The 24,249-nt window shown below is 40.2% G+C and overlaps 1 protein-coding gene across 16 annotated transcripts in view; it reads left to right on the plus strand.

Annotated features, from left to right (window-relative positions):
• The window catches only part of MLLT10 (MLLT10 histone lysine methyltransferase DOT1L cofactor), a 242,830-nt gene that overhangs the window by 203,410 nt on the left and 15,171 nt on the right, over positions 1 to 24,249 (plus strand). For 15 of the 16 annotated variants that reach the window (XM_059660753.1, XM_059660730.1, XM_059660742.1 and 12 more), the window contains 3 exons: positions 10,589 to 10,706; positions 12,049 to 12,121; positions 21,538 to 21,692. In XM_059660753.1, the coding sequence (XP_059516736.1) occupies positions 10,589 to 10,706; positions 12,049 to 12,121; positions 21,538 to 21,692 (346 nt within the window). The remainder of the gene's footprint in view (positions 1 to 10,588; positions 10,707 to 12,048; positions 12,122 to 21,537; positions 21,693 to 24,249) is intronic. The other variant, XM_059660745.1, reaches the window with a different exon arrangement.

A 24,249-nucleotide genomic window follows, 5' to 3' on the forward strand; every position in this document is an offset into this window, starting at 1 on the left:
ATTTGAGTCAGAAAGCTTGGGTTCCAAGAGCTTTGCCACTCACTAGTGTAACTATGGACAGGTCTTATAAATTTGTGGGCATCATTTTTTTTCATACATAAAATAAAAATTTTAAATACCTGTTCTACCTGCCATACATGTATGTTAGGAAGTCCAAATGAAAATAAGTACTTTGCAGACTGTAATGTACTTTGGAATTAGTGGTTATTACACTGATATTATAGGACATAATTAATTTCAACTGTTACAGAAGCACCTCCTTTGCTAAAAATAGTATTACATTTTTCTTTAAAACTCATAATTCCATGTTAACACAGATACATGAATTTTGCCCATTTTATTTTTTAAAAATGTGTTTTTATTGATTTCAGAGAAAGGAAGGGAGAGATAGAGACATCAGTACAGACAAAAAAGAAATCATTGGCTGCCTCCTGCACGTCCTGCACTGGGGATTGAGCCCACAACCCGGGCATGTGAACTGACCGGGAATCAACCGGTGATCTCCTGATTCATTCATGGGTCGATGCTCTACCACTGAGCAGCTCTGGCTGGGCAATTTTACCCATTTTAGGTTCAGCTGTTAACTAAGGTCTTTCCCAGTTCTTAGGTTATTTCAGTAACCACTGTAGTACTGGGGACTTAATTTTCCCCCAGAAGATAGGTGATATATTAATTAGATATTAACCAATTAGGAAACACCTTAGAATTGGTTGGCTATTCTATATAGTCCTGTTGTCCAGTCATGAGTTCAGTTGTGATTTAACTATAGTTTAATCCCTCCCACTGAGTTTATTAGAAACTCAATTGTAGGGCATTTCAGCATTAGCCTAAACAATGGTTTTGAATCTGTTAAGCTCCTAACAATTAGGGAGCAGTTTGGGGCATTGAATAACATGGAATGATGCAATTGAACCTGACAGCTTTAACAGTCAGCCTACTCATTGGATCTGAAAGTTGTTCACACTTGGTTTCATCTCTCATCACACGCTCAGTATTAAAGCCTTAGTGGTAGAGCTGACATAGAAATAGGGGCTGTTACCAGAATACGTTTCATAGTGCAGTTTGAATTGAATATTGAATATATGAAGCTTTCCAGTGTTCCCCAATTTTTCCTGGAAGCTTTTCTAGTCAAAATGTGTTTGCAAATTGAAAAAATATGTAAATATTTGTGTCCTTACATTGTATTTGTAATATTGCTATGCTGTTATACAGGGGTGGGCAAAAGTAGGATAATAATAATAAATAATACAATAATAAATAAATAATTATAAGAATAAACTTTCACATACTCACAACTGTAAACCTACTTTTGCCTACCCCTGTATATAAATTAAGATATCATTGCATAATGAGACATTTATACCTGCTGATTTTTCTTAGGCAAATACGTTTCAGTCTTTGAAGTATAGCCATATTAATCAGAATATAATTGCTAGATTATATTGTCTAACAAAGTTAATGGCAAAGATGGAAGCATAATAATTTATGAAAACAATACTTTAAATACAAGCTAAAATTTGTATAGCATGTGCTAAGCATTTTGTTAAGCCTTCTACATATATCCACTCAGCTAATTCTCACAATATTTTTATGAGCATAGGTACTGTTATCTCCATTTTTATAGATTGATGACAGAGAGGTTAAGTACCTTGCCCCAAGTGAGACGGCCTAGTGTATGGCAGATTCAGTGATAATAAATAGGTTTTCCTTCTAATAGTATATGTAAAATAGGAATTTTTTAAAAAGTAATATTCAATTTTTAAAAAAGTTTAGTGAGTTCGAAGAATTTTGGAAGAATGTATTTTTAAATTATGTGTCAGGGTTGGAGAGCTTGAAGGAAAAGCTACTTGTTTGAATTGTTTGACTTTAACATGTATTGACAAGTTAGTTATGCATTTAAAAAATGCTTGCTATAACCTTTTACTTTTTCTTTTTTCTTTTCTTTTTTTTTTTTTTTTTTTTTTTAGGCTTTCGAATGTCTGGAGCACATTTTCTTTCTTTCTTTCTTTCTTTTTTATTGCTTAAAGTATTACATATGTGTCCTTTTTTCCCCCCCGCCCTTGACAGTCCCCTAGCCTCCCCTACCCCCCAGTGTCTTATGTCCATTGGTTATGCTTATATGCATGCATACAAGTCCTTCGGTTGATCTCTTACCCCCCTCCCTCATGCCCTCCAACCCTCCCCGGCCTTCCCGCTGCAGTTTGACAATCTGTTTGAGGCAGCTCTGCCTCTGTATCTATTATTGTTCAAAAGTTTATAATGGTCTCTATTATCCATGAATGAGTGAGATCATGTGGTATTTTTCCTTTATTGACTGGCTTATTTCACTTAGCATAATGCTCTCCAGTTCCATCCATGCCATTGCAAATGGTAAGAGTTCCTTCCTTTTTACAGCAGCATAGTATTCCATCGTGTAGATGTACCACAGTTTTCTAATCCATTCATCTACTGATGGGCACTTAGGCTGTTTCCAGATCTTAGCTATGGTGAATTGTGCTGCTATGAACATAGGGGTGCATATATCCTTTCTAATTGGTGTTTCTGGTTTCTTGGGATATATTCCTAGAAGTGGGATCACAGCATCAAATGGGAGTTCCATTTTCAGTTTTTTGAGGAAACTCCATACTGTCTTCCATAGTGGCTGCACCAGTCTGCATTCCCACCAGCAGTGCACAAGTGTTCCTTTTTCTCCACATCCTCTCCAGCACTTGTCGTTTGTTGATTTGTTGATGATAGACAGTCTGACAGGTGTGAGATGGCACCTCATTGTTGTTTTGATTTGCATCTCTTGGATGATTAGTGACTTTGAGCATGTTTTCATATGTCTCTTGGCTTTCTGAATGTCCTCTTTTGAAAGGTGTCTATTTAGGTCCTTTGCCCATTTTTTGATTGGATTGTTTATCTTCCTTTTGTTAAGTTGTATGAGTTCCCTATAAATTTTGGAGATTAGGCCCTTATCAGATGTGACATTGGCAAATATGTTTTCCCACACAGTGGGTTTTCTTGTTGTTTTGTTGATGGTTTCTTTTGCTGTGCAGAAGCTTTTTATTTTAATGTAGTCCCATTTGTTCATTTTCTCTTTAGTTTCAAGTGCCCTAGGAGCTATATCAGTGAAGAAATTGCTTCAGCATATGTCTGAGATTTTGTTGCCTTTGGATTCTTCTAAAATTTTTATGGTTTCCTGTCATACATTTAAGTCCTTTATCCATTTTGAGTTTATTTTTGTGTATGGTGTAAGTTGGTGGTCTAGTGTCATTTTCTTGCATATATCTGTCCAATTTTCCCAACACCATTTATTGAAGAGACTATCTTGGCTCCATTGTATGTTCTTGCCTCCCTTGTCAAATATTAATTGAGCATATTGGTTCGGGCCAATACTATAACCTTTTTCTGTATGACTGAAGTTTGAAGTTTCATATCCACCTCTAGATGATGTATTGCCATGATACTTTCTAAATGTGAAATTTTTGCTATAGGTACAATTGTTTCCAACCTAAATTTTCTTCATTTCCTATTTTTCTGCTGAGAAAAAAAAAATCATTGGCTGCCTCCTGCAAGTCCTGTACTGGGGATTGAGCCCACAACCCAGGCATGTGAAATTTTTGCTATAGGTACTATTGTTTTCCTATTTTACCAACATTAGAGGGGAAAATAAATTACCAAAACAGTACCCACTTTTAAGTCTGATATTCACATAATTGAATAGACTTAGCCTTTTCCCCTCCACAACTAACTCCTTTAGAATGAGCCGAGTTCCTAGGAATTTGGTAGTTACTTTACTCTATGAGAGCTCTTTTAAAACTTCTCTGTAGTCACAAGTAGACATCCTATATAATAAAATGCTAATATGCAAATTGGCCCAAGAGCAGGAGTTCAAGCAACTGGGAATTAGATGTGTGCTGACTACCAGGGGGCGGCACGGAACATGGCGGGTGTCAGCAACGCAGCGCTGGCAGCAGACAGTAGTGGAGGCACTGCCAGCCCTGATCACCCCTCTAGTCGCCCCAGCAAATGACTTTGGCAGCAGGGGGCGGGGCTGGTGAGTAGCCAGCGCCAGGCCAAGGAAGAGGAAAGTGGGGGTCCAGATATCCCCACTGGTCGCCCCTCAGATCGGCCCTAATCTCCAGCTAGGCCTAGGGACCCTACCCGTGCATGAATTTCATGCACCAGCCCTCTAGTTTCATATAAGAGGTAAACTATTAACAGGGACATTTCAAGCTGAAATGTAATTTTCATCCTATTAATATTTTAATATGTCAAGTCTACTTAGAAAACAGTAAATTTCTTTGATTTGCTTTGAGTTTGAACACTGCCTTGGTAGACTCACATATCTTTTAGATGTTTAACATAGTAAGTTAGAACTTTGCTAAGGCTATTCTTTGATTCGAGCACCTAAACATATTTTGTTTCGAAATAACTTAGCCTTACCTCAGTAATTGTTCAGCTTATTCTTACTTTGCTTGTCCTTGGCTCTATCTTGTAAAATAATTATGCTTTTACAAAAGTGTTGTTAGAGTAAGAGTAATATAACATCTTGAATGGAAGTGGTTCCTTTCAACTATTAATCTTGGGGAGAGAACAAAATAACTTCTCTAAGATAACATATATTAGAAGTTAAAGCAAAAGTTTATTATGGCAATATGAATTTATAATTCTATAAAATATTTTTATCTTTGAACTAATTTAACACCTACTTTCACATTTTGAGATGACTTGATTTCAGTGGGACACTGTAAAGTCAAGTACCTAGTTTGTTTTTAGTCAATATCTTTTTGTTTTAACTTCTTATTTTGAAAAAATTTTAGATGTATAGAAAAGTTGCAAAAACAGTACAGAGTAGATTTCACATATATCATGGGTACCCTTCACTCAATGTTAACAACTCATATTCTTATAGTGCCAGTAGATCCAAGGAGGATATCTGTCCACATAGCCATTTTCCTTACTTGGGCAAGATAAAATTGACATGTCATAAGGTAGGTACTTCCCTTTATAAAGAATTGCCAGTCTTTTTTTTTTTCTTAAACCACATTTTGTTGATCCATTTATGAATTAATAGACATTTGATTTATTTCCATTTTTTAGCTATTACGAATAATGCCTCTCTAAACATTCATGTGCGAATTTTTGTGGTAACATATGTTTTCATATGTGTATTTTTTAAATTTAAATTTCCTGTCAGTATTTAAAATTAAAAATTAGAACAGTTGGTAACTATGAACCATCATTTCTACATGTCAACCATGGGCTGTACCTGAGTAATGGTCAACCCTCTTTGGTGGGACTCACACTCTCCTGTTTAGTATAGTCCTCTCTTGTGTACCCTAAAATTGGCCTTAGTCCTCAGTTGCTTGACCTGGTACTTACACTTTGTTGTTCTCATAGTATAGTTAAAGAGGAAAACATTTATTATATTCATGTCTTGATCAAATATTAAAAAAACAAATGTAGACCAAGAAAACTGGGAGGGGAGGCTCCCCCCCCCCCTCAAAGTGAAGCATATTCCTACAGTTAAAGGATTTCCAGTCTTTATACCAGGTTTTCTGAAGGAGACCTATGCTACATTAGTAATTTGCTTTCTATATACTGTTTAAAGTCTATGTCCAAAGTATGCTGTGGAGAAGTGTGTGCACATTGTTTCCTTTATTCCTTGTTCCAGATTTCTTTTATATAAAAGCTTTCAGTGCTCTTTATGCTTCATAACCACTGTTTCTTTAGGTTCACATGGACATCCTTCCATCCCCCCTGAATCTTAGTGATTTCACTTACTAATGATAATGAAGATTTTTGAGTCTACACATTGCCCGGCATTATGCATGTACTCTTCTCAGTAAGGTGTCTTTCTTTTCCCTACTCTCTTAGGTACCCTCCTTCATTGATACTAAGTTACGGAATCTTTTCACTAACATATTGGGGATTTTTTTGGCCCTACCTATGGTGCTAACAGTTATTAAGGGTTCCCAGCATTAACCATCCTATCTAATAAAAGAGAAACATGGTAATTAGTGTACAACCACTACCCTTCCCATTGGCTAATCAGGGCAATATGCAAATTAACTGAGAGTCAAGATGGCGGCCTGCAGCCAGGCAGCTGGAAGCTAACATGAGTCTTGCTTGCTTAATGACGAAGGAAGCCAAGCTTCCCCACCTGCCTTGCCAGCCTCTCAGCTGCAACTATGTTACAAAAATAGAAGCTAAACAAAACCCGGGGCTTCAGCCAGCAGGACCGCAACATTGTTTCAAATACAGAAGGGTAAACAAAGGCCAGAAACCTGCTTTCAGCAGTGGAAGTCTCATAGCTGGAGCCGAGCCTCAGAGCTAAAGCTGGCCCAGAATGAAAAAAAAAAGGAAAAAAGGACAGGTTGGGAGCTTCAGTCACCCCCAGCCTGAAAACGGCCCTCAGCCCCTCACCCAGGCAGGCCAGCCACCCCAGTGGGGACCCCCACCCTGAAGGGTGTGTGACCAGCTGCAAACAGCCATCATCCCCTCACCCAGGCTGGCCAGGCACCCCAGTGAGGACCCCCACCCTGAAGGGTGTGTGACCTGCTGCAAACAGCCATCATCCCCTTACCCAGGCTGGCCAGGCACCCCAGTGGGGACCCCCACCCTGATCCAGGACACCCTTCAGGGCAAACCAGCCAGCCCCCACCCGTGCACCAGGCTTCTATCCTATATAGTAAAAGGGTAGTATGCCTCCCAGCACTGGGATCAGTGGAGCCATGAGGCCTCCCGGCACCGGGATCAGCGTGACAAGGGGCAGCGACCAAACCCCCCTGATCGGCCCTGCTCTGTGTGTGACAAGGTGCGGCGCCCCAACCCCCCCCCCCCTCCCGCCCCCCACGGGCCCTGCTCTGTGTGTGACGGGGTAGAGCCATAACCTCCCCATCGGCCCTGCCCTGAGTGTGACAGTGGCGGCGCCCCAACCCCCTGATCTGCCCTGCTCTGTGTGTGACAGGGGGCGGTGCCCCAACTCCCCTATTGGCCCTAGTCTGTGAGTGACAGGGGGGAGCTCCTCAACCCCCTGATCAGCCCTGCTCTGTGCATGACAGGGGGGGCTCCCCAACCCCCTGATTGACCCTGCTCTGTGCGTGACAGGGGGCGGCGCCCCAACTTCCCAATCGGCCCTGCTCTGAGCCTGACCAGGGGCTGCACCTAGGGATTGGGCCTGCCCTCTGCCACCCGGGAGCGGGCCTAAGCCAGCAGGTCGTTATCTCCTGAGGGGTCCCAGACTGCGAGAGGGCACAGGCTGGGCTGAGGGACCCCCTCTTCCCCCCCCCCCCCGAGTGCACAAATTTTTGTACACCGGGCCTCTAGTTCTAAATAAATATCATTTCAGAAGTAGTGACTAAATAGTGTCAGACATTTGTGGAGTCTGTGGTGACCCATGTTATCTGCTTAACATGATATGATGTTAATGAATTGAGTTTTAATGTAGAGTAGTTTAGATGTTTGAATACACCACAAAACTCTACCTGGTAAAATTAATAACTTTTTATCTCTTTTGAAAGTTTCTCATTTAGATAAATGCAATAATTTAAAAACAACTACTACCAGATAATTTTTGCCCATTCAGAAAATTTGGGAAATTGGTCATTTAGGATAATAAAGAATGCATTCCCATTTTAGTTTATTATTAGTATTAATTTACTTTTGCCTGCCATCTTTATTAAATACGTACTTTTCTGCTTTGGAATTATGTTAAAGATGACTTACCCTTTTCCTGATAATAGTCATTATGCAGATCAGTTATTATGCTGTTGTACTACTTTGCATTTTGAATTTTTAGTATAGTGTGTCATGTGATATGCAAACTAAGATAATTTGGAGACTACATCAAGAAATTTGAAGCTAATGTAAATATAAAGCCCTTGATAGAAGGAACCCTTCCTGAAAAAAAGGATGTATTTCTGATTAGAGTAGGATCTTTTGATTCTTTTTTTAAATATATTTTTATTGGTTTTTTTTGTTTGTTTGTTTGTTTTTTTAGAGATAGAGGGAAGGAGAGGAAGAGAGATAGAAACATCGATGAGAGAGAAAGACCAACATCAATCGGCTGCCTCCTGCACACCCCCTGTTGAGGATCGAGCCCACAACCTGGCAAGTGTCCCGACCGGATATCAGACCAGCGACTTTCTGGTGCTTAGGTCGAAGCTCAACCACTGAGCCACACCAGCCAGGCAGGGTCTTTTGGTTCTTACCAACAGACTAAGGCAGCTCATAAAACTGGTAATTGTAACTAAAAAAGCAATCCAACTGGTATCATATTAGTTCTGATTCAGTCAAAAGATGACTGCATGAAAAAGGAGAATCAAAACGCTAAGGTGTAACCTGGCCAGTGTGGCTCAGTGGTTGAGCATTGACCCATGAACAAAGAAGTCACTGGTTCAATTCCTGTCAGATCATATGCCTGGGTTACGTGCTCGATACCCAATAGGGGATGTGCAGGAGGCACCCAGTTAATATTTCTGTCTCATTGATGTTTCTACTACCTCTCTGTCCTTCCTTCCTCTCTCTCTCATCAATAGAAACACGTTTTTGTTTTTTTTTAAAGCTAAGATGCAGTACTAAGGCATCTAGATATCCATGTTCTTTGAGCATCACCCCACCAGAACTCTAAAATGTTTATTCTTGCTCGTATTTTTCTCTCTCCTCTTTTGCTGTCAACTGTTACTTCTTGCTGCCAACAAACTGTCTCAAGATATTACTTTTTCTTCCTCTGTCTAATTAATTTTCCACTTCTAATCTTTTTTATGCTTAGTTGATCTTTTTGGAATTATGTCTAGAGTAAGAATAAATTGGCTCAGTGAAAGGCATTTTTAAGTACAAGGTACCTGAGATTTTAACACATGTCGCTGGTAACATCTGGTCTTTCTGTTTGTTCGGATTTTTATTTTTCTAAGTTATTTGATAAGTAGCCAAGATTCCCAAGTATTTGACTTCTGGGGAGGCAAGAAAAAAAAAATCTCACTATATTTTTATTTATGAATTGTATATTTTATGTATATAACACTAAATACATGACAAGTATCTAGTATGATCATCAGGTTAAAATTATGACTTACCTTTTACTAAAGCTAATTGATGGTTAAATAGGACTTTACAATACAAACTTACTGGCTTTGTATACATATCTTTAATAAGAGGAAAAACGAAACTCAGAAATTGACCAATTGATCTTAGACATTAAAGTCTGAACTGTGAAATATACCCTTTGAAACGATGGAAAGCAAGGACAGGCATGATTCTGCATCAAGAAGACTGAATTTAAAGTCAAATTTTCTTGCTTAATAAGTTGTCTGGAGGCTAGATATAATGTCAGAGTATAAGTCTTTCCAGAAACCTTGTTTATTCTCTGTAAGATTTCGCTTTTTATAACTACTATGTCGTCTTGGTCTCTTGTGTGTAGTTAGTTATACATGTCAAAATGTCCCACATCTTTTGTTCTGCTGTTACTCAACTACTTTATATTAGATGTGCTTCAATTCTTTGAAATTATTTTTCAGAATTTTGTTCTGAAATAACTATACAGTGATTTCATTTTATAAAAACTTAAGTTTGATTTCATTCATGAAAAAGAATATGAAGTGTACTTTAAATTTTGTGGTTCTGTTAAATCTGAAGAGTATTTCAGGCTAGTACTAGCCTTCTGTGAATATAACAGTATTTTGTGTACAAGGGATTTGCTTCCAAAATGCGGCATTTTAAGGTTAAAATATTCTTGGAAAGTGGGAGAAACTGTTCATATCAAAGAAGGCATTTTTATTACAATGGATTACGTAAGACTTTGGCCAGCCTCCTTAGCTTCATCTGTTTAAGGGTTCATTTTTGCTTGTTTGGCACAAGTCCCAGTAGAGGCCTTCAGAATTGTGGTTAGCTACATGAATGAATCACAAACTTTGGACCAGCTCTTCAGTTAGTAGAGCTGGCTTCCTGCCAAAAAGACAGTGCCTTATATGGGGTCAGAGCAAAGCTGTGATTCGTTGAGCCTTGCATTGTATAGAAAACATACTTGTAATGCCCGTTTGCTTCCTTTTAAAATAAAAACAAAACAGAAAAAGCAGCAGGCTTCCAAGTCTATCAATATAGAAAATAACAAAATAGTGTGCAGGTTTTAATAATGACAGTAAATGGAAATAAGGCTCTGTGGAGTTAAAATACTAAGAATAGATGGTGGACGTTTTGACCTCCTTAGCATCCTATGATGTAAGAGACTAAAAAGCATGTTAGACATCTGTTGTCTACCTGCCCTTATTTTACAGTGATTTAGTAAGATTAAATGGTCATATGTTCACGTGGTTACCATGCCCCACTGGGTTTTGATACTGACTACATACTTGGAAATTAAAGCAGGAATACTTAACTTTAAATGTTCTGTTCCTTTTTTTTTTTTTTTATGGAGTTATGTAACTTCAAAAACTAAAATGTTGTAATGGTAAAACAAATGAGAATGAAATTTGCTTTTCAGATAGTTAGGAATTTTTGCTTATATTCGTAGGTTGGAGAAACTAGTTATTGGGTCTATCAGGAGGAAAAGTATTAAGATATTTTCAAATATAATTCACTTGTCCTTGTAACTCTTTTTATTTAGGCAAATGCCCTATCTGGATCTTCTCTTAGTCAGGCACCATCTCATATGTATGGCAATAGATTAAATCCAAATTCTTCAATGGCAGCTCTTATAGCTCAGTCTGAAAACACTCAAACAGGTAAGTTTTCAAGAATTTTTAAACTCTAAAATTCTGCCCCTCTTACCCAATGAAATTTTCCCCTCAATGGCTTATTTTAGTTGAAAAATCTAAAGGTATGCTTAATATAGAAATCTGCCTTTTTTTTCCCCTTTACCAAAAGAATCACAGTTGGAAGTAAATAGTATGCTGTGCTGCAAAATAGTTATGTGCCTTTCTCACTCTCTGAAATGTAAATGTTTAAGCAGAGGCATCAGCAGGCAGGAATGCAACAATGTCTCATGTGACTTCTGTGATTGATGTGTTCGGTTCTCAGTTCTATTCAATGAAAGTAACATAACACTGGGCTTTTCGGTGAATAGCCTAAACCTTTATTTGCATAATTCATGAAATTGCATTACACAAACTTGGTTTAAAAAAAATCCTGTTAGAGAATTTCTACAGTGTTTAGTAATCCTGTGAATTTTTACCAGTTGACATTTTTTAGCATTTGCCTCTTGTACTATTTTAATGAGTTGCTGGATTTGCTTTGTTTCATTCCATCCTTATGGATTTGTTGACATGTCCAAGTAGTCATGCCTGTTTGGGGGAAGGGAATGGGTTTAGCAGTTCACCAAGAATGGATCAGTCATGTCTTCACCCTTTAAGGGTCAAAGGTTACCTGACTCAGAATAAGGGGAGGACAACCTTGAAAGAGGCCAGATAGGGTGATTTTTTAAGCAACTAACTAGGAAATACAAGTTACTTTTCAAGCAGAGATATTCTGTTACCTCAGGAATATTTTGAAGAAATTAAATTTTTCTTTTTAAAGACAGAATTCTGTCTTCCTACTTATTTTTGTCAATTTGGATATTTAATGTTATATTTAACTTTATTCTTGGTGTGAGGTTCCATGTAATTAATACATATATATAATTTTAATCTTGGTGTTTGGCTCTATGTAATACATTATGTATTTTATTACTTCTCTTGGGTTGCAAAGTGTTAAAGTGTAAGGATTTGCTGTGATAAGCATGTAGATTACCTGTCCACTGCTGTGATTCATTAACCGTAGAAATTAAAAGTGGCTGAGGGGAGGGTACTGCAAATGCAAACCACACTTCTGTGCTGTAAAATTGAAAGGAATGAAAGAACAGAACATAATCCATGGCCTTCTACACCCATAGAAACGTGTACAGACAACGCCTTACATGCCACAGTTCAGCAATTCTAAACTAGGAACATACTAAATCTTTTATTTTCATAGTAACTACAAAGATAGTGGTAAAGGTTTTATGTACGTTTTAGGGAAAAATCAGGGCAAGAGATTAAAACCTCTTATCTAGAGAGTCACTTTATCAGCTATGAAATATTTACACTGCAGATCAGGATCTTGGAGACAATGGCCGCAGCCTTGTCGGCAGAGGAAGCTCTCCCCGAGGAAGTCTCTCACCAAGGTAAGCGTTACCCACACTGCGGAGGACAGGCGAGAGGCGTTGTGAGATTGGAGACTTCTTCATTTCCTATCAGCAGAGTGTACATTTGTGAGGCTATGAAAGCACTCTGAGGAGAAAAGGCATGTCTGGACAGTCAAGAAAAATGATTCTGAATTAATTTGAATATTCATTTAAACACAGTTTTCTAAGCTTTTTTAAAGCTATAATTCCTTTAGATTTCCAATCAATTTGAAATCTCTTGTTTTTATTATTTATATATTTAGCTGCTGGTACTATTAACGTATTAATTTGGGTAATTCTCCTTGCTCATAAAATAGTCTTCAAATCTCTTACAGCTACAGAGTCGAGGCTTTCAACTTTGGTTTCCCGTTTTAGTTCTGTTGTGGGCAATTTGCTTAAACCTTTAGTTCCTAATTTAGTAAATGAAGTTCTTGTTCATCTCTGAAATCCCTCTAGTTCTTAGAATTGTTTGAATCAAAGTATAGCAAATGTGTTACATTATTTTTTGAAATTGTTTTAGATATTATATGGAAGAATTCAGGGACCATTTATTAGGACGCTCTTAACCAGAGTTGTACTGAAGGATTGAATTTCTCTTAGCACAATCTAAGTGCCCCAAATCTTCTCTCTTAATGGGGAGAATAATAGTAGGAAATGTTGTGTCTGTGTTTTACTAATTTTATTCCACTTTCACCTTCTACACCTTCTCCTGGTTTGTTTTCTCTCTGTTCTCTAATTTTGTAAGTTCTGCCTCAAGTATGGAATTAGACTGGGTGAGAATGTAGAGCAGAAGGAGAAAAAAGCCCATTCTAGAAACTTTTTTCAACCATGGCAAACTAAAAATGTTCAACTATGGGAATTTTTTAAAATTCTGTTAAAAATTAAAATTATTAGCCCTGGTTGGTTTGGCTCAGTGGTTAGAGTGCCAGTCCATGGACCAAAGGGTCTCAGCTTCGATTTCTGGTCAAAGGCATGAACCTCAGTTGCAGAATCAATGCCCTGCCCCAGTTGGGGAGGCAACCAGCCAATCAATGTGTCTCTCTCATGTTGATGTTTCTCTTTCTCTCTCCTTTCCTCTCTCCCTTCTATTCTCTCTGAAAATCAATGGAAAGATATCCTTAGTTGAGGATTAAAAAAAAAATTAAAATTTCTATGTGATAGCTGCCATGAGTATCAGTGTTACTGTATTTCTGATATCACCAGGGATGTTCTGTTAAGAAACATATTTGTCATTAAAGAGATTAGTACAGTAACCTCTAATTTTGCTATTTTTTAGGTAGTAGTATATCCTAGCAGTGCCTTTTTTCCTACATAATTCCTTTTTTAAAATAATTTATCTTTATTGTTGAAAGTGTTATAGATGTCCCCTTTTTCCACTCCATTGACCCCTTTCTTCTCACTTCCTTCCCTCCTCAGGCCTTCACCACACTATTGACTGTGTCCATGGATTTTGCATATATGCATATAAGTTCTTTGGTTAATCCCTTCCCTTCTTCCCTCTGAGAATCATCAATCTGTTGCATGCTTTCATGTCTCTGGATTTATTTTGTTTGCCAGTTTATCTATTCATTAGATTCCACATATAAGTGAGATCATGTGATATTTGTCTTTCTCTACATTGCTTATTTCGGTTAGCATAATACTTTCCAGTTTCTTCCATGCTGTCTCACAGGGTAAGAGATCCTTCTTTTTTATAGCTGCATAGTATTCCATTGTATAAATGTACCACCGCTTTTTTATCCACTCATCTACAAATGGGTACCTGGGCTGTTTCCAGGTCTTAACTATTATAAATAACTAGGGGCCCGGTGCATGAAATTCGTGCACTGGGTGTGTGTGTTGGGGGGGGGGGAGTGTCCCTCAGCCCAGCCTGCCCCCTCTCAAATACTGGGAGCCCTCAGGCGTTGACCCCCATCACCCTCCAATCGCAGGATCGGCCCCTTGCCCAGGCCTGACGCCTCTGACAGAGGCGTCAGGCCTGGGCAGGGGACCCTCATTTCCCCCCATCACTGGTTCTGCCCCCAGCCCAGGCCTAATGCCTCAGCCAGAGGCATAGACGCCCAACACCCTCCGATCGCCTGATCAGCCCCTTGCCCAGGCCTGACGCCTCTGACAGAGGCATCAGGCCTGGGCAGGGGACCCTCATTTCCCCCCATCACTGGTTCTGCCCCCAGCCCAGGCCTAATGCCTCGGCCAGAGGCGTAGACGCGCAACACCCTCCGATCGCCTGATCAGCCCCTTGCCCAGGCCTGATGCCTCCGCCAGAGGTGTCAGGCTTGGACAGAGGACCCCCATCTCTCCTGATCACTGGCTCTGGCCCCCGCCAGTCCTGAGGCCTCTGGTCCAGGAATCATGCCTGGGCAGGGGACCCCCATCTCCCTCTGATCACTTGCTCCACCCCCCGCCCTAGCCTGACGCCTCTGACCCAGGCTTCAGGCCTGGGCAAGGGGACCATCATATCCCCCCAATCCCCGGCTCTGCCCTCCACCCAGGCCTGATGCCTCGGCCAGAGGAGTTGACCCTCATCACCCTCCAATCACCAATCACCGGATCGGCCCCTTGACCAGGCCTGAGGCCTCCGGCAGAGGTGTCAGGCCTGGGCAGGGGACCCCCAGGTCCCCGCGGTTGCAGGCTCCGCCCCTGCCCAGGCCTAACGCCTCTGGCTGAGGCGTCCGGTTCGGGCAGCTGGGACCCGCAGCTGCAGCGGCCCCGCGATCGTGGGCTCCGCTTTAGGCCCAGGCAAGGGACCCCTAGCTCCCGGGACTGCCAGCTTCGACCGTGCCCAGCTCCCATCGCTGGCTCCACCCCTACTTCCTGCTATCACTGGCCAGGGTGGCAAAGGCGCCTGATTCTCCGATCATGGCTGAGTGGCAGGGCAAAGGCGGCCCCAGGGCCGCCTTTGCCCTTCCCCCCAGCTCTTAGCTCCCCCCTGGGTTTCCAATCACTGTCAGTGGCAGGGGGCTTCTTCCTGCTTTCCCTTTCGCCTCCCTGCATTGTGCCTACATATGCAAATTAACCACCATCTTGTTGGCAGTTAACTGCCAATCTTAGTTGGCAGTTAACTGCCAATCTTAGTTGGCAGTTAATTTGCATATAGCCCTGATTAGCCAATGAAAAGGGTATCGTCGTACGCCAATTACCATTTTTCTCTTTTATTAGATAGGATGTTGTTATGAACATAAGGGTGCATATATTCTTTCTGATTGGTGTTTCAGGCTTCTTAGGCTATATTCCTAGCAGTGGGATTACTGGGTCAAATGGCAATCCCATTTTTAATTTTTTGAGGAAAGTCCACATTTGAGGAAAGTGGTTGTGCCAGTCTGCATTCCCACCAGCAGTGTACTAGGTTTCCTTTTTTTCCACATCCTCACCAGCACTTGTTGTTTGTTGATTTATTGATGGAAGCCATTTTGCTGGCAGGTGTGAAGTGGTACCTCATTGTCATCATCTTAATTTGCATTTTTCTGATGATTAGTGATGTTGAGCTTTTTATCATATGTCTCTTGAGCATTTGTATGCCCTCTTTTGAGAAGTGTCTATTTAGGTTCTCTGCCCATTTTTAAATTGTATTATTTGTCTTCCTTTTGTTGATTTGCATGATTACTTTGTATGTTTGGAAATTAACACCTTATCAGATGTATCATTGGCACATATGTTCCCCTATACAGAGGGTTCCCTTTTCATTTTGATGATGGTTACTTTTGCCCTGCCAAACTTTTTATTTTGCTGTAGTCCCATTTGTTTATTTCCCCTTTCTTTCTCTTGCTGTAGACATTTTATCAGGGAAAATTCTGCTACAAGGGATGTTTGATATTTTGCTGCCTACGTTTTCTTCTCGGATTTTTATAGTTTCACGACTAATATTTAAATCTTTTATCCATTTTTAGTTTATTCTTGTGTATGGTATAAGTTGGTGGTCTAGTTTCATGTTTTTGCATATACCTGTCCAATTATCCTAACACCATTTATTGAAGAGACTATCTTTACTTCATTGTGCCCTCTTGCCTCCTTTATCAAATATTAACTGAATATAATGGCTTGTGTTGATTTCTGGGTTCTCTGTTCTGTTCCAATGATCTATATTCCTGTTCTTGTGCCAGTACCAGGCTGTTTTGATTACAGTAGCTTTACAGAATAGCTTGATATCCGGTATTATGATCTCTCCAACCTTGTTCTTCTTCTCAAAATTGCTGTAGCTATTTGGTGTCATTTTTGGTTCCATTTAAATTTTTGGAGTATTTGTCCTAGATCTGTGAAATATGCCGTTTTATAATATATATATTTTTTGTATTGATTTCAGAGAGGGAGGGGGAGAGAGAGAGAGAGATCAGTGATGAGAGAGAATCATTGATCAGCTGCCTCTGCATGACCCACACTAGGGATAGAGCCCACAACCTAGGCGTTTGCCCAATCAGGAATTGAACCGTGACCTCGTGGTTCATAGGTCGACGCTCAACCACTGGGCCATGTCAGCTGGGCTATACCATTGGTATTTTAATAGCGATTGAAATGAATCTATATATTGCTTTGGGTAGTATGGACATTTTAATGATGCTAATTCTACCAATCCATGGGCATGGTATATTCTTCCACTTGCTTATCTCTTCTTCTGTCTCTTTTTTTCAACATCTGTAGTTTTCTAAATATAGGTATTTTACCTTCTTCGTTAAGTTTATTTTTAAGTATCTTAATTTCTTTGTTACAATGGTAAAGGAATTGTTTGTTTAGTTTCTCTTTCTGAGAGTTCATTATTGATGTATAAAAATGCCATTGGCCCTAACCGGTTTGGCTCTGAAGGGGCCCAGGTTCGATTCCAGTCAAGGGCATGTACCTTGGTTGCAGGCGCATCCCCAGTGGGGAGTGTGCAGGAGGCAGCTGATCAATGTTTCTCTCTCATTTCTATCCTCTCCTTTCCTCTCTGTAAAAAAATCAAAAAAATATATATTTTTTTTTAAAAAATAATAAAAATGCCATTGAGTCCTAGCCAGTTAGATTCAATGGATAGAGCATCAGCCCGCAAAATGAAGGGTCCTGGGTTTGATCCCCGGCCCTAGTCAGGGTGCATGTGACTCTCTCAGATCGATGTTTTTCTCTCGTTGTCTCTTCCTCTTCCTTTCAATCTCTCTAAAAATCAGTGGGAAAGTATCCTCAGGTGAGGATTTTTTTTAAATGCCATAGATTTCGGGGTGTTATTTTTCTATCGTGCTACATTGCTGAATTCATTTATTAAATCTCGTACTTTCTTGGTGGAGTCTTTAGGGTTTTCTGTATACAATATCATGTCATCTGTGGATAATGACAATTTTACATCCTCCTGTAGGTTTTTCAAATATGGCCTTTATTATATTGAGGTATGATCCCTCTGTTCCCACTTTGATGAGAGTTTTTATCAAAAATGGGTGCTGGGCCCTAGCTAGTTTGGCTCAGTGGACTGCAGACTGAAGGGTTCCAGCTTGGATTCCGGTCAGGGGCACATGCCTGGGTTGCAGGCTCGATCCTTAGTGGGGGGCATGTAGGAAGCAGCCGATCAATGAATGATTCTCTTTCATCATTGATTTTTCTATCTGTCTCTCCCTTTCCCTTTCTCTCTGAAATCAATTAAAAAGTATATTTTTAAAAATGGGTGTTGGATTTTGTTGAATGCTTTTTCTGCATCTATTGATATGATCATGTGATTTTTGTCTTTCAATTTGTTATGTGATGTATCACATTTATTGATTTGTTAATATTGTACCAGCTTTGCATCCCTGGAATAAATCCCACTGGTCACGATGTATGATCTTTTTAATATATTGCTGGATCTGATTTGCTAATATTTTGTTGAGGATTTTAGCATCTAAGTTCGTCAGGGATGTTACTGTAATTCTCTTTCTTTGTAGTGTCTTTATCTGGTTTTATAATTAGGATAATGCTGGCCTCATAAAAAGAGCTTGGACGTGTTCCTTCCTCTTAGATTTTTTGGAATAGTTTGGGGAGGATACGTGTTAGTTATTCTTTGAAGGTTTGGTAAAACTTCCCTATGAAGCTGTCCTGGCCAGGTTTTTTTACTACTGCTTCTATTTTATCAGTTGTAATTGGCCTATTCAGGTTTTATGATTCTTCCTGATTTAGTTTTGGATGATTGTATTATTCTAGGAATTTTTCCATTTCATCCACATTGTCCAGCTTGTTGGCATATAGTTGCTTATAATATTTTCTTACAATCCTTTCTATTTCTGTGGTGTTAGTTGTTACTTCACTGCTTTTATTTCTAATTATTTGCATCTTCTCTCTTTGTTTCTTGATGAGTTTGGCTAAAGGTTCATCAATCTGGTTTATCTTTTCAAGGAACCAGCTCTTGGTTTCATTGATCTTTTGTATTATTTTTAGTCTCTGTGTCATTTATTTCCACTCCGATCTTTATTATTTTCTTTTTTCCACTTACCCTGGGCTTTTATTCTTCACTTTCTAATCCTTTAAGTTGTAGGGTTAAATAGTATATTATTAATTTTTATTGTTTTTTTGTGGTAGGCTTATTAACTTCCCTCTCAGGACTGCTTTTGCTGTGTCCCAGAGATTTGGGGTTGTTGTGTCTTCATTTTCATTTGTTTCCAAGAAGTGTTTAATTTTTTTCTTGATCTCATTGGTAACCCATTCATTTAAATAACATGCTATTTAGCCTCTATGTGTTTGAATGTTTTTGAGTTTTTACTGTAGTTGATTTCTAATTTCATGCCATTGTGAAACAAGAAGATGCTTGATATGATTTCAGTCTTGAACTTGTAGAGACTTGTTTTGTGTCCTAACATGTCAATTTTTGAGAGTTTTCCATATGCACTTAAAAAGAATGTATATTCTGCAGTTTAGGGATGAAATGTTCTGTAAATGTCGATTAAGTCCATGTGACCTAGTATGTCATTTAGAGTCACTGTTTCCTTGTTAATTTTTTGTCTGGAAGATCTATCCAGTGATGTCAGTGGGGTGTTAAAATCCCCTACTCTGACCCTGGCTGGTTTGGCTTGGTGGATAGAGCGTCAGCCTGCAGACTGAACGGTCCTGGGTTCAATTCCCGTCAAGGGCATGTACCTGGGTTGCAGGCCCATCCCCAGTAGGACGTGTGCAGGAGGCAGCTGATCGATGTTTCTCTCTCATCGATGTTTCTGACTCTGTATCCCTCTCCCTCTCTGCAAAAAATCAATAAAATATATTTTTAAAAAATAATAATTATAAAAAGAAGATTCTTTCTATGTCTTTAACATTTTCCAATTTAATTATGATATGTCTTTTTTTTTTAACATTTTTATTGATATCAGAGAGGATGGGAGAAGGAGAGAGAGAGATAGAAACATCAATGATGAGAGAGAATCGGTGACTGGCTGCCTCCTGCACAACCCCCATTGGGGATCAAGCCCACAACCTGGGCATGCACCCTTGACTGGAATCGAACCTGGGACGCTTCAGTCCGCAGGTTGACACTCTGTCCACTGAGCCAGACTGGCCAGGACATAATTATGATAAGTCTTGGTGTGGGTCTTTTTGTGTTCATTTTGATTGGGGCTATCTGTGTTTCTTGAAATTGTGTAACTTTTTTCTTAACCAAGTTAGGGAAGTTTTATGTCATTAATTTGTTCAAACAGGTTCTCTATTCCTTGCTCAGATTTTTCTTCTTCTGGCACTCCTGTGATGCAGACGTTGTCACATTTCATGGTGTCCCAAAGCTCCCTTAATCCTATATAATTCTGGAGTGAACTAAAAGTAGTATTGTTTTTCCTAACTGCAGAAAATTAAATATCCTCTCTTTCGAAACTAGGTATATATGAAGTACACAGTGGTAACAACATCTGACTAATCTCTAATTTTATACTGTGTTTACTTCTATATTGTTTTATTCTTCCTTTCAAAGACGAAAGTTAATGGCTTTTGCTCTTATGTGTAGTAGAGGAAGCATTTCTGCGTTCTCCTTTTAAAACTTAAAATACCGTACAAGCTACTCAGAAATTATTTAAGACCCTTCAGTGCTATTTTGTTTCGTGTCATTATTTTTCATTAGCTAGATGGGATTTAACACAATAAATGATACAAAATTATTTTTATCATATATCTTCAACTTTATATTATACCTTAAAGATCAGCCTGAAAGGTAATAGCCTAAATTTTCCTGGAATAATGATCTATTTGGAGTGTGATAGCCAAATGTATGTATATGTAGCACATGGTGTTTTCATATGGAATAAAAAGCCTCATTTGTTTAACTTCTTATTTAAAGATATTTTTCTAGAGAAACATTTTAAGGCAGTGGCAAAACAACTGTTTGTTGTTAGAAGACTTGCCTTGTAGCCCAAACTCTGTCATTTATCAGCTTTGTGTCTTTGGATAGGACACTCAAGCCCCATTTGTTTACTCAGAAGTAGAGCCAGGCTTTGACTTCTTACTAGGTTGTTGAGAAAATCATATGAGATGATTATGTAGAAACACTTTGGACACTCTAAAACCCTTTATTAATGTGTTACATTAATATGGGAGCTGGGAACTAGAAATAGCCACATTTACTAATTTAAAACAAAAAAAGGGGGTGATTGGGTACATTGCATATTCATCTCAGTATAAGTAACTAGAGGCCCGGTGCACAAAATTCATGCACGGGTAGGGTCCCTAGGCCTGGCCAGTGATTGGGGCCTTCCAGCTGCCGCCAGGGCCTTCCTTTTTCTGCGCCACCCCCTGGTGGTCATTGTACATCATAGCGAACGATTGAACTCCTGATCGAACTCCCGAGGGAACACTTTGCATATCAGCCTTTTTTATATAGAGATACTTGGTTTGGAAGTGCTAATTAAGTCATCTGAAGTGCAGATAAGACATTTTAGAAAAATTTGTAAAATAAAAATTACTTTGGTCTTGATAATGTTCCTTAATACTGAAAATACTTACAAATAAGTATTTTAGATTTAGAACAAAAGGCTCCTTCAAAATTATTAAAAATATCTGTTTACTAATATTTGATTGAGCTTTTTTTGGTTGTAAATTAAAATACATTCTACATTATTATAATTCTGATATTTTGCATATTAAAGCAGAATGGTGGAACTCTTTTCTCTTCTGGCTAGTTAGGCTAAAATCTTTCTAATCCCCCTTTTCCCTTTTATCTTATAAACCTATAAGTTCTTGTATAGCCTGTTTCAGATATTATTGTCAGTGTATTTATATTTTCTAGTGGTTTTTAATTATCAAGTATGGCCAGCTAGTCCTTTGGTTTTGCATTTGAGGGGGAAGAATGATAATTACTAAATCTTAGGGTAGATTATGGTTTGATTGTTCTAGCATAGGCTGCCTGGTGTTAGAAAACTTGTACAGGAAAAAGGTCAGCGTAAGTTGAAAAATGTGAATGCTCTCCTTTGAAGGGTTCTGCTGTTTAACCTGAGAATTAATGTTTTCAACAGATCCCCTGTAAGCAGCTTACAGATTCGCTATGACCCACCAGGCAACAGCAGTTTGGAAAATCTGCCTCCAGTAGCAGCCAGCATAGAACAGCTTTTGGAGAGGCAGTGGAGTGAAGGACAGCAATTTTTATTAGAACAGGGTACTCCTAGTGACAGTAAGTATTCTTTTCTTGTCTTTAAAGAAAGATGAATAGATGGATGGGTGGATGAAACATGAGAGAGGTGGATAGGTGCAGAAGTCACACTTCATCAAGAATAGCAATGAAATGATGATACATGTTTTATATTAAAAGGTAAGAAAAATATAATATAGTGGCTTAGTGGAACAAATTCTAGTTTTACTGCATGATCTTATATCCTGTCTTTACATACTTTAGTAGTATGATCATGGGTAACTTTCTTAAATGTCAGTGTGCTTTAGTCTCCCATTTGTAGAATGGGAGTAATAATGTACCTATATCATAGTTTTGAGGGTTAAATGACATAAAAAAATGTAAAGAACATTGTCTGACTCATAGAAAACTCTAATCTATTCATTGGTGATTGTTACTGTTTATAATTATTATAATATGGATATATTATTTCTCATTGTATTTTGTTCTGATAAATTTTTAACTTTTACTAAAATACACGAGTTATATTTTTCTCTTAGCTTAATTTTGAATAAAAGTTGCTTATTTCGGGAGAATTTATTGTAAACAGTGCATATAGTCAAGTATGCCAACTATCTTGATTTTATAATTTGTATGAGAAAGAATAATTACTAAATTATATATATGTAAATAATATATATAATTTTTATATACTACATATCATTTACTTTTTAAAATTATATAATATATGTTATATATACATATTTAGCATCTTTACAATTTTGAGTATTGGCAGGGAGACCATAGGTAAAAAAATGCCAAACAGCAAAGTTACAGTAAAGGTGGTGGTTAGCTAGAAAAGTGGCCTAGTGTTAAGAATATATTTGGGGGCAGGATGAGGAATAGGTGGTTTTTATATTTTGGGATATAAACTTTTGCTGCTTTATTTTATTAAAACACTAGAGGCCCAAATGCATGAAATTTGTGCATGGGTGGGGTCCCTAGTGCTGGCCGGCAATCAGGGCTGATCAGGTTGCTCGCCTCCCTGCCTCCTCCTTCCCTCGCTGCCCGCATCCACCACCACCCACTCCCGGTTCTCAGCCCAGCCTGGGGCCTGACCCTGATCAGGTGATTGGGACCTGCCGGCTGGGGGGAGGGACCCAGGAGGTTGGCTGGCAGGCCCCATGGGCGATTGGGGTCTGCAGGCTGGGCGCAGCTCCTGCGTTGAGCGTCTGCCCCCTGGTAGTCAGTGTGCGTCATGATGACCAGTCATTCGATTGTAATGGTCGCTTAGGTTTTTATCCTATCTAATAATAGACAAACATGGTAATTAACCATACCTCTGACACGCTTCCCATTGGTTAATAAGGGCGATATGCAAATTAACTGCCAACCAAGATGGCGGCCGGCAGCCAGGCAGCTGAAGCGAACAGGAGGCTTGCTTGTCCCAGTGAAGGAGGAAGCCAAGGTTCCCCGCCTGCCGCTGCCGGCCTCTGAGCTACAACTCTAAGCAACTATGTTGCAATTATAGAACCTAAACAAACTCCAGAAACCTGCTTTCAGCCAGCAAGATCGCAACAGTGTTACAATTATAAAACCCAAACAAACCCAGTACCTGCTTTCAGCCGTCGAGGTCTCAGAGCTGGAGCCGAGCCTCAGAGCTAAAGCCGGCTCTCAGCTCCAGTGATAGCCATAGAAGGTAAATAAATCCCAGAATAAAAAAAGAAAAAACGGAGAGGTTGGGAGCTTCAGTTGCCCACCAGCCTGAAAACAGCCCTTAGCCCCTCACCCAGACTGGCCAGGCGCCCCAGTGGGGACCTCCACCCTGAAGCAACAAGATGGCGGCTAATTTGCATACTGAAGGCAGGCGGCAGCGGGCAAGGTTGTCCGTGGTCTGGGACCCGGATCTGTGACCCTGCCGGACCAGGGGCAATGCTTGAGGCTGTCCGCAGTCCCGGGACCGGATCTGTGACCCTTCCTGGCAGGGCGGCAGCTCGCACAGGGGCGGATTGGCCAGGGTTGGGCAGGGCAGGACACCTGGCTTCCGCCCAGCCCCAGTCACTCTGGGCAGGTGAGCAGCGCAGAGAGCCTCTGGACAGGGGAGGCAGGCCGGCGGAGGGCGGCCTGTACTCCCCACATGGCGGTGGTGACAGCTGTGAGCACGCCAAGCGGAGCCTGCAGGCTGAACTGAAGTAGCACCTGCAGGCCATCAGCGCCCAGGAGTGGCTGCGCAAGATCCGCCTCCTGGCCCAGAAGGTGCAAGATCGCAGGGACAGCCACCATGGTGGGCCAGACTGACGTCCTCCTGGCCACACCACGGGGGTTTGCGGATCTGCAAAGTCAGAGGCCTCCGGTGTGCACATACCCCCCCCCCCCCCCCCCCGTATGCGAACATCCCCCAGCACACTGTCACCCTCCCACGCCTGCAACAGTTGCAAACCAAGGCGTGCACAAGGTCCCCCCACCTCTCCACCGCACCTCATCAACCCGGCATGCCTAACACCCCCACAGGATGTACACACATACCCTCTGATGCGCTCACGTCCTTTGGAGAGTGTCTGGGTGTTCTGGGTGCTGAGGGTGGGCGCCTGTGAGATGACAGTGAGAGGGCAGAGTGGCG

This window comes from Myotis daubentonii, chromosome 1 (genome assembly GCF_963259705.1).
Source record: "Myotis daubentonii chromosome 1, mMyoDau2.1, whole genome shotgun sequence".
Lineage (NCBI taxonomy): Eukaryota > Metazoa > Chordata > Mammalia > Chiroptera > Vespertilionidae > Myotis > Myotis daubentonii.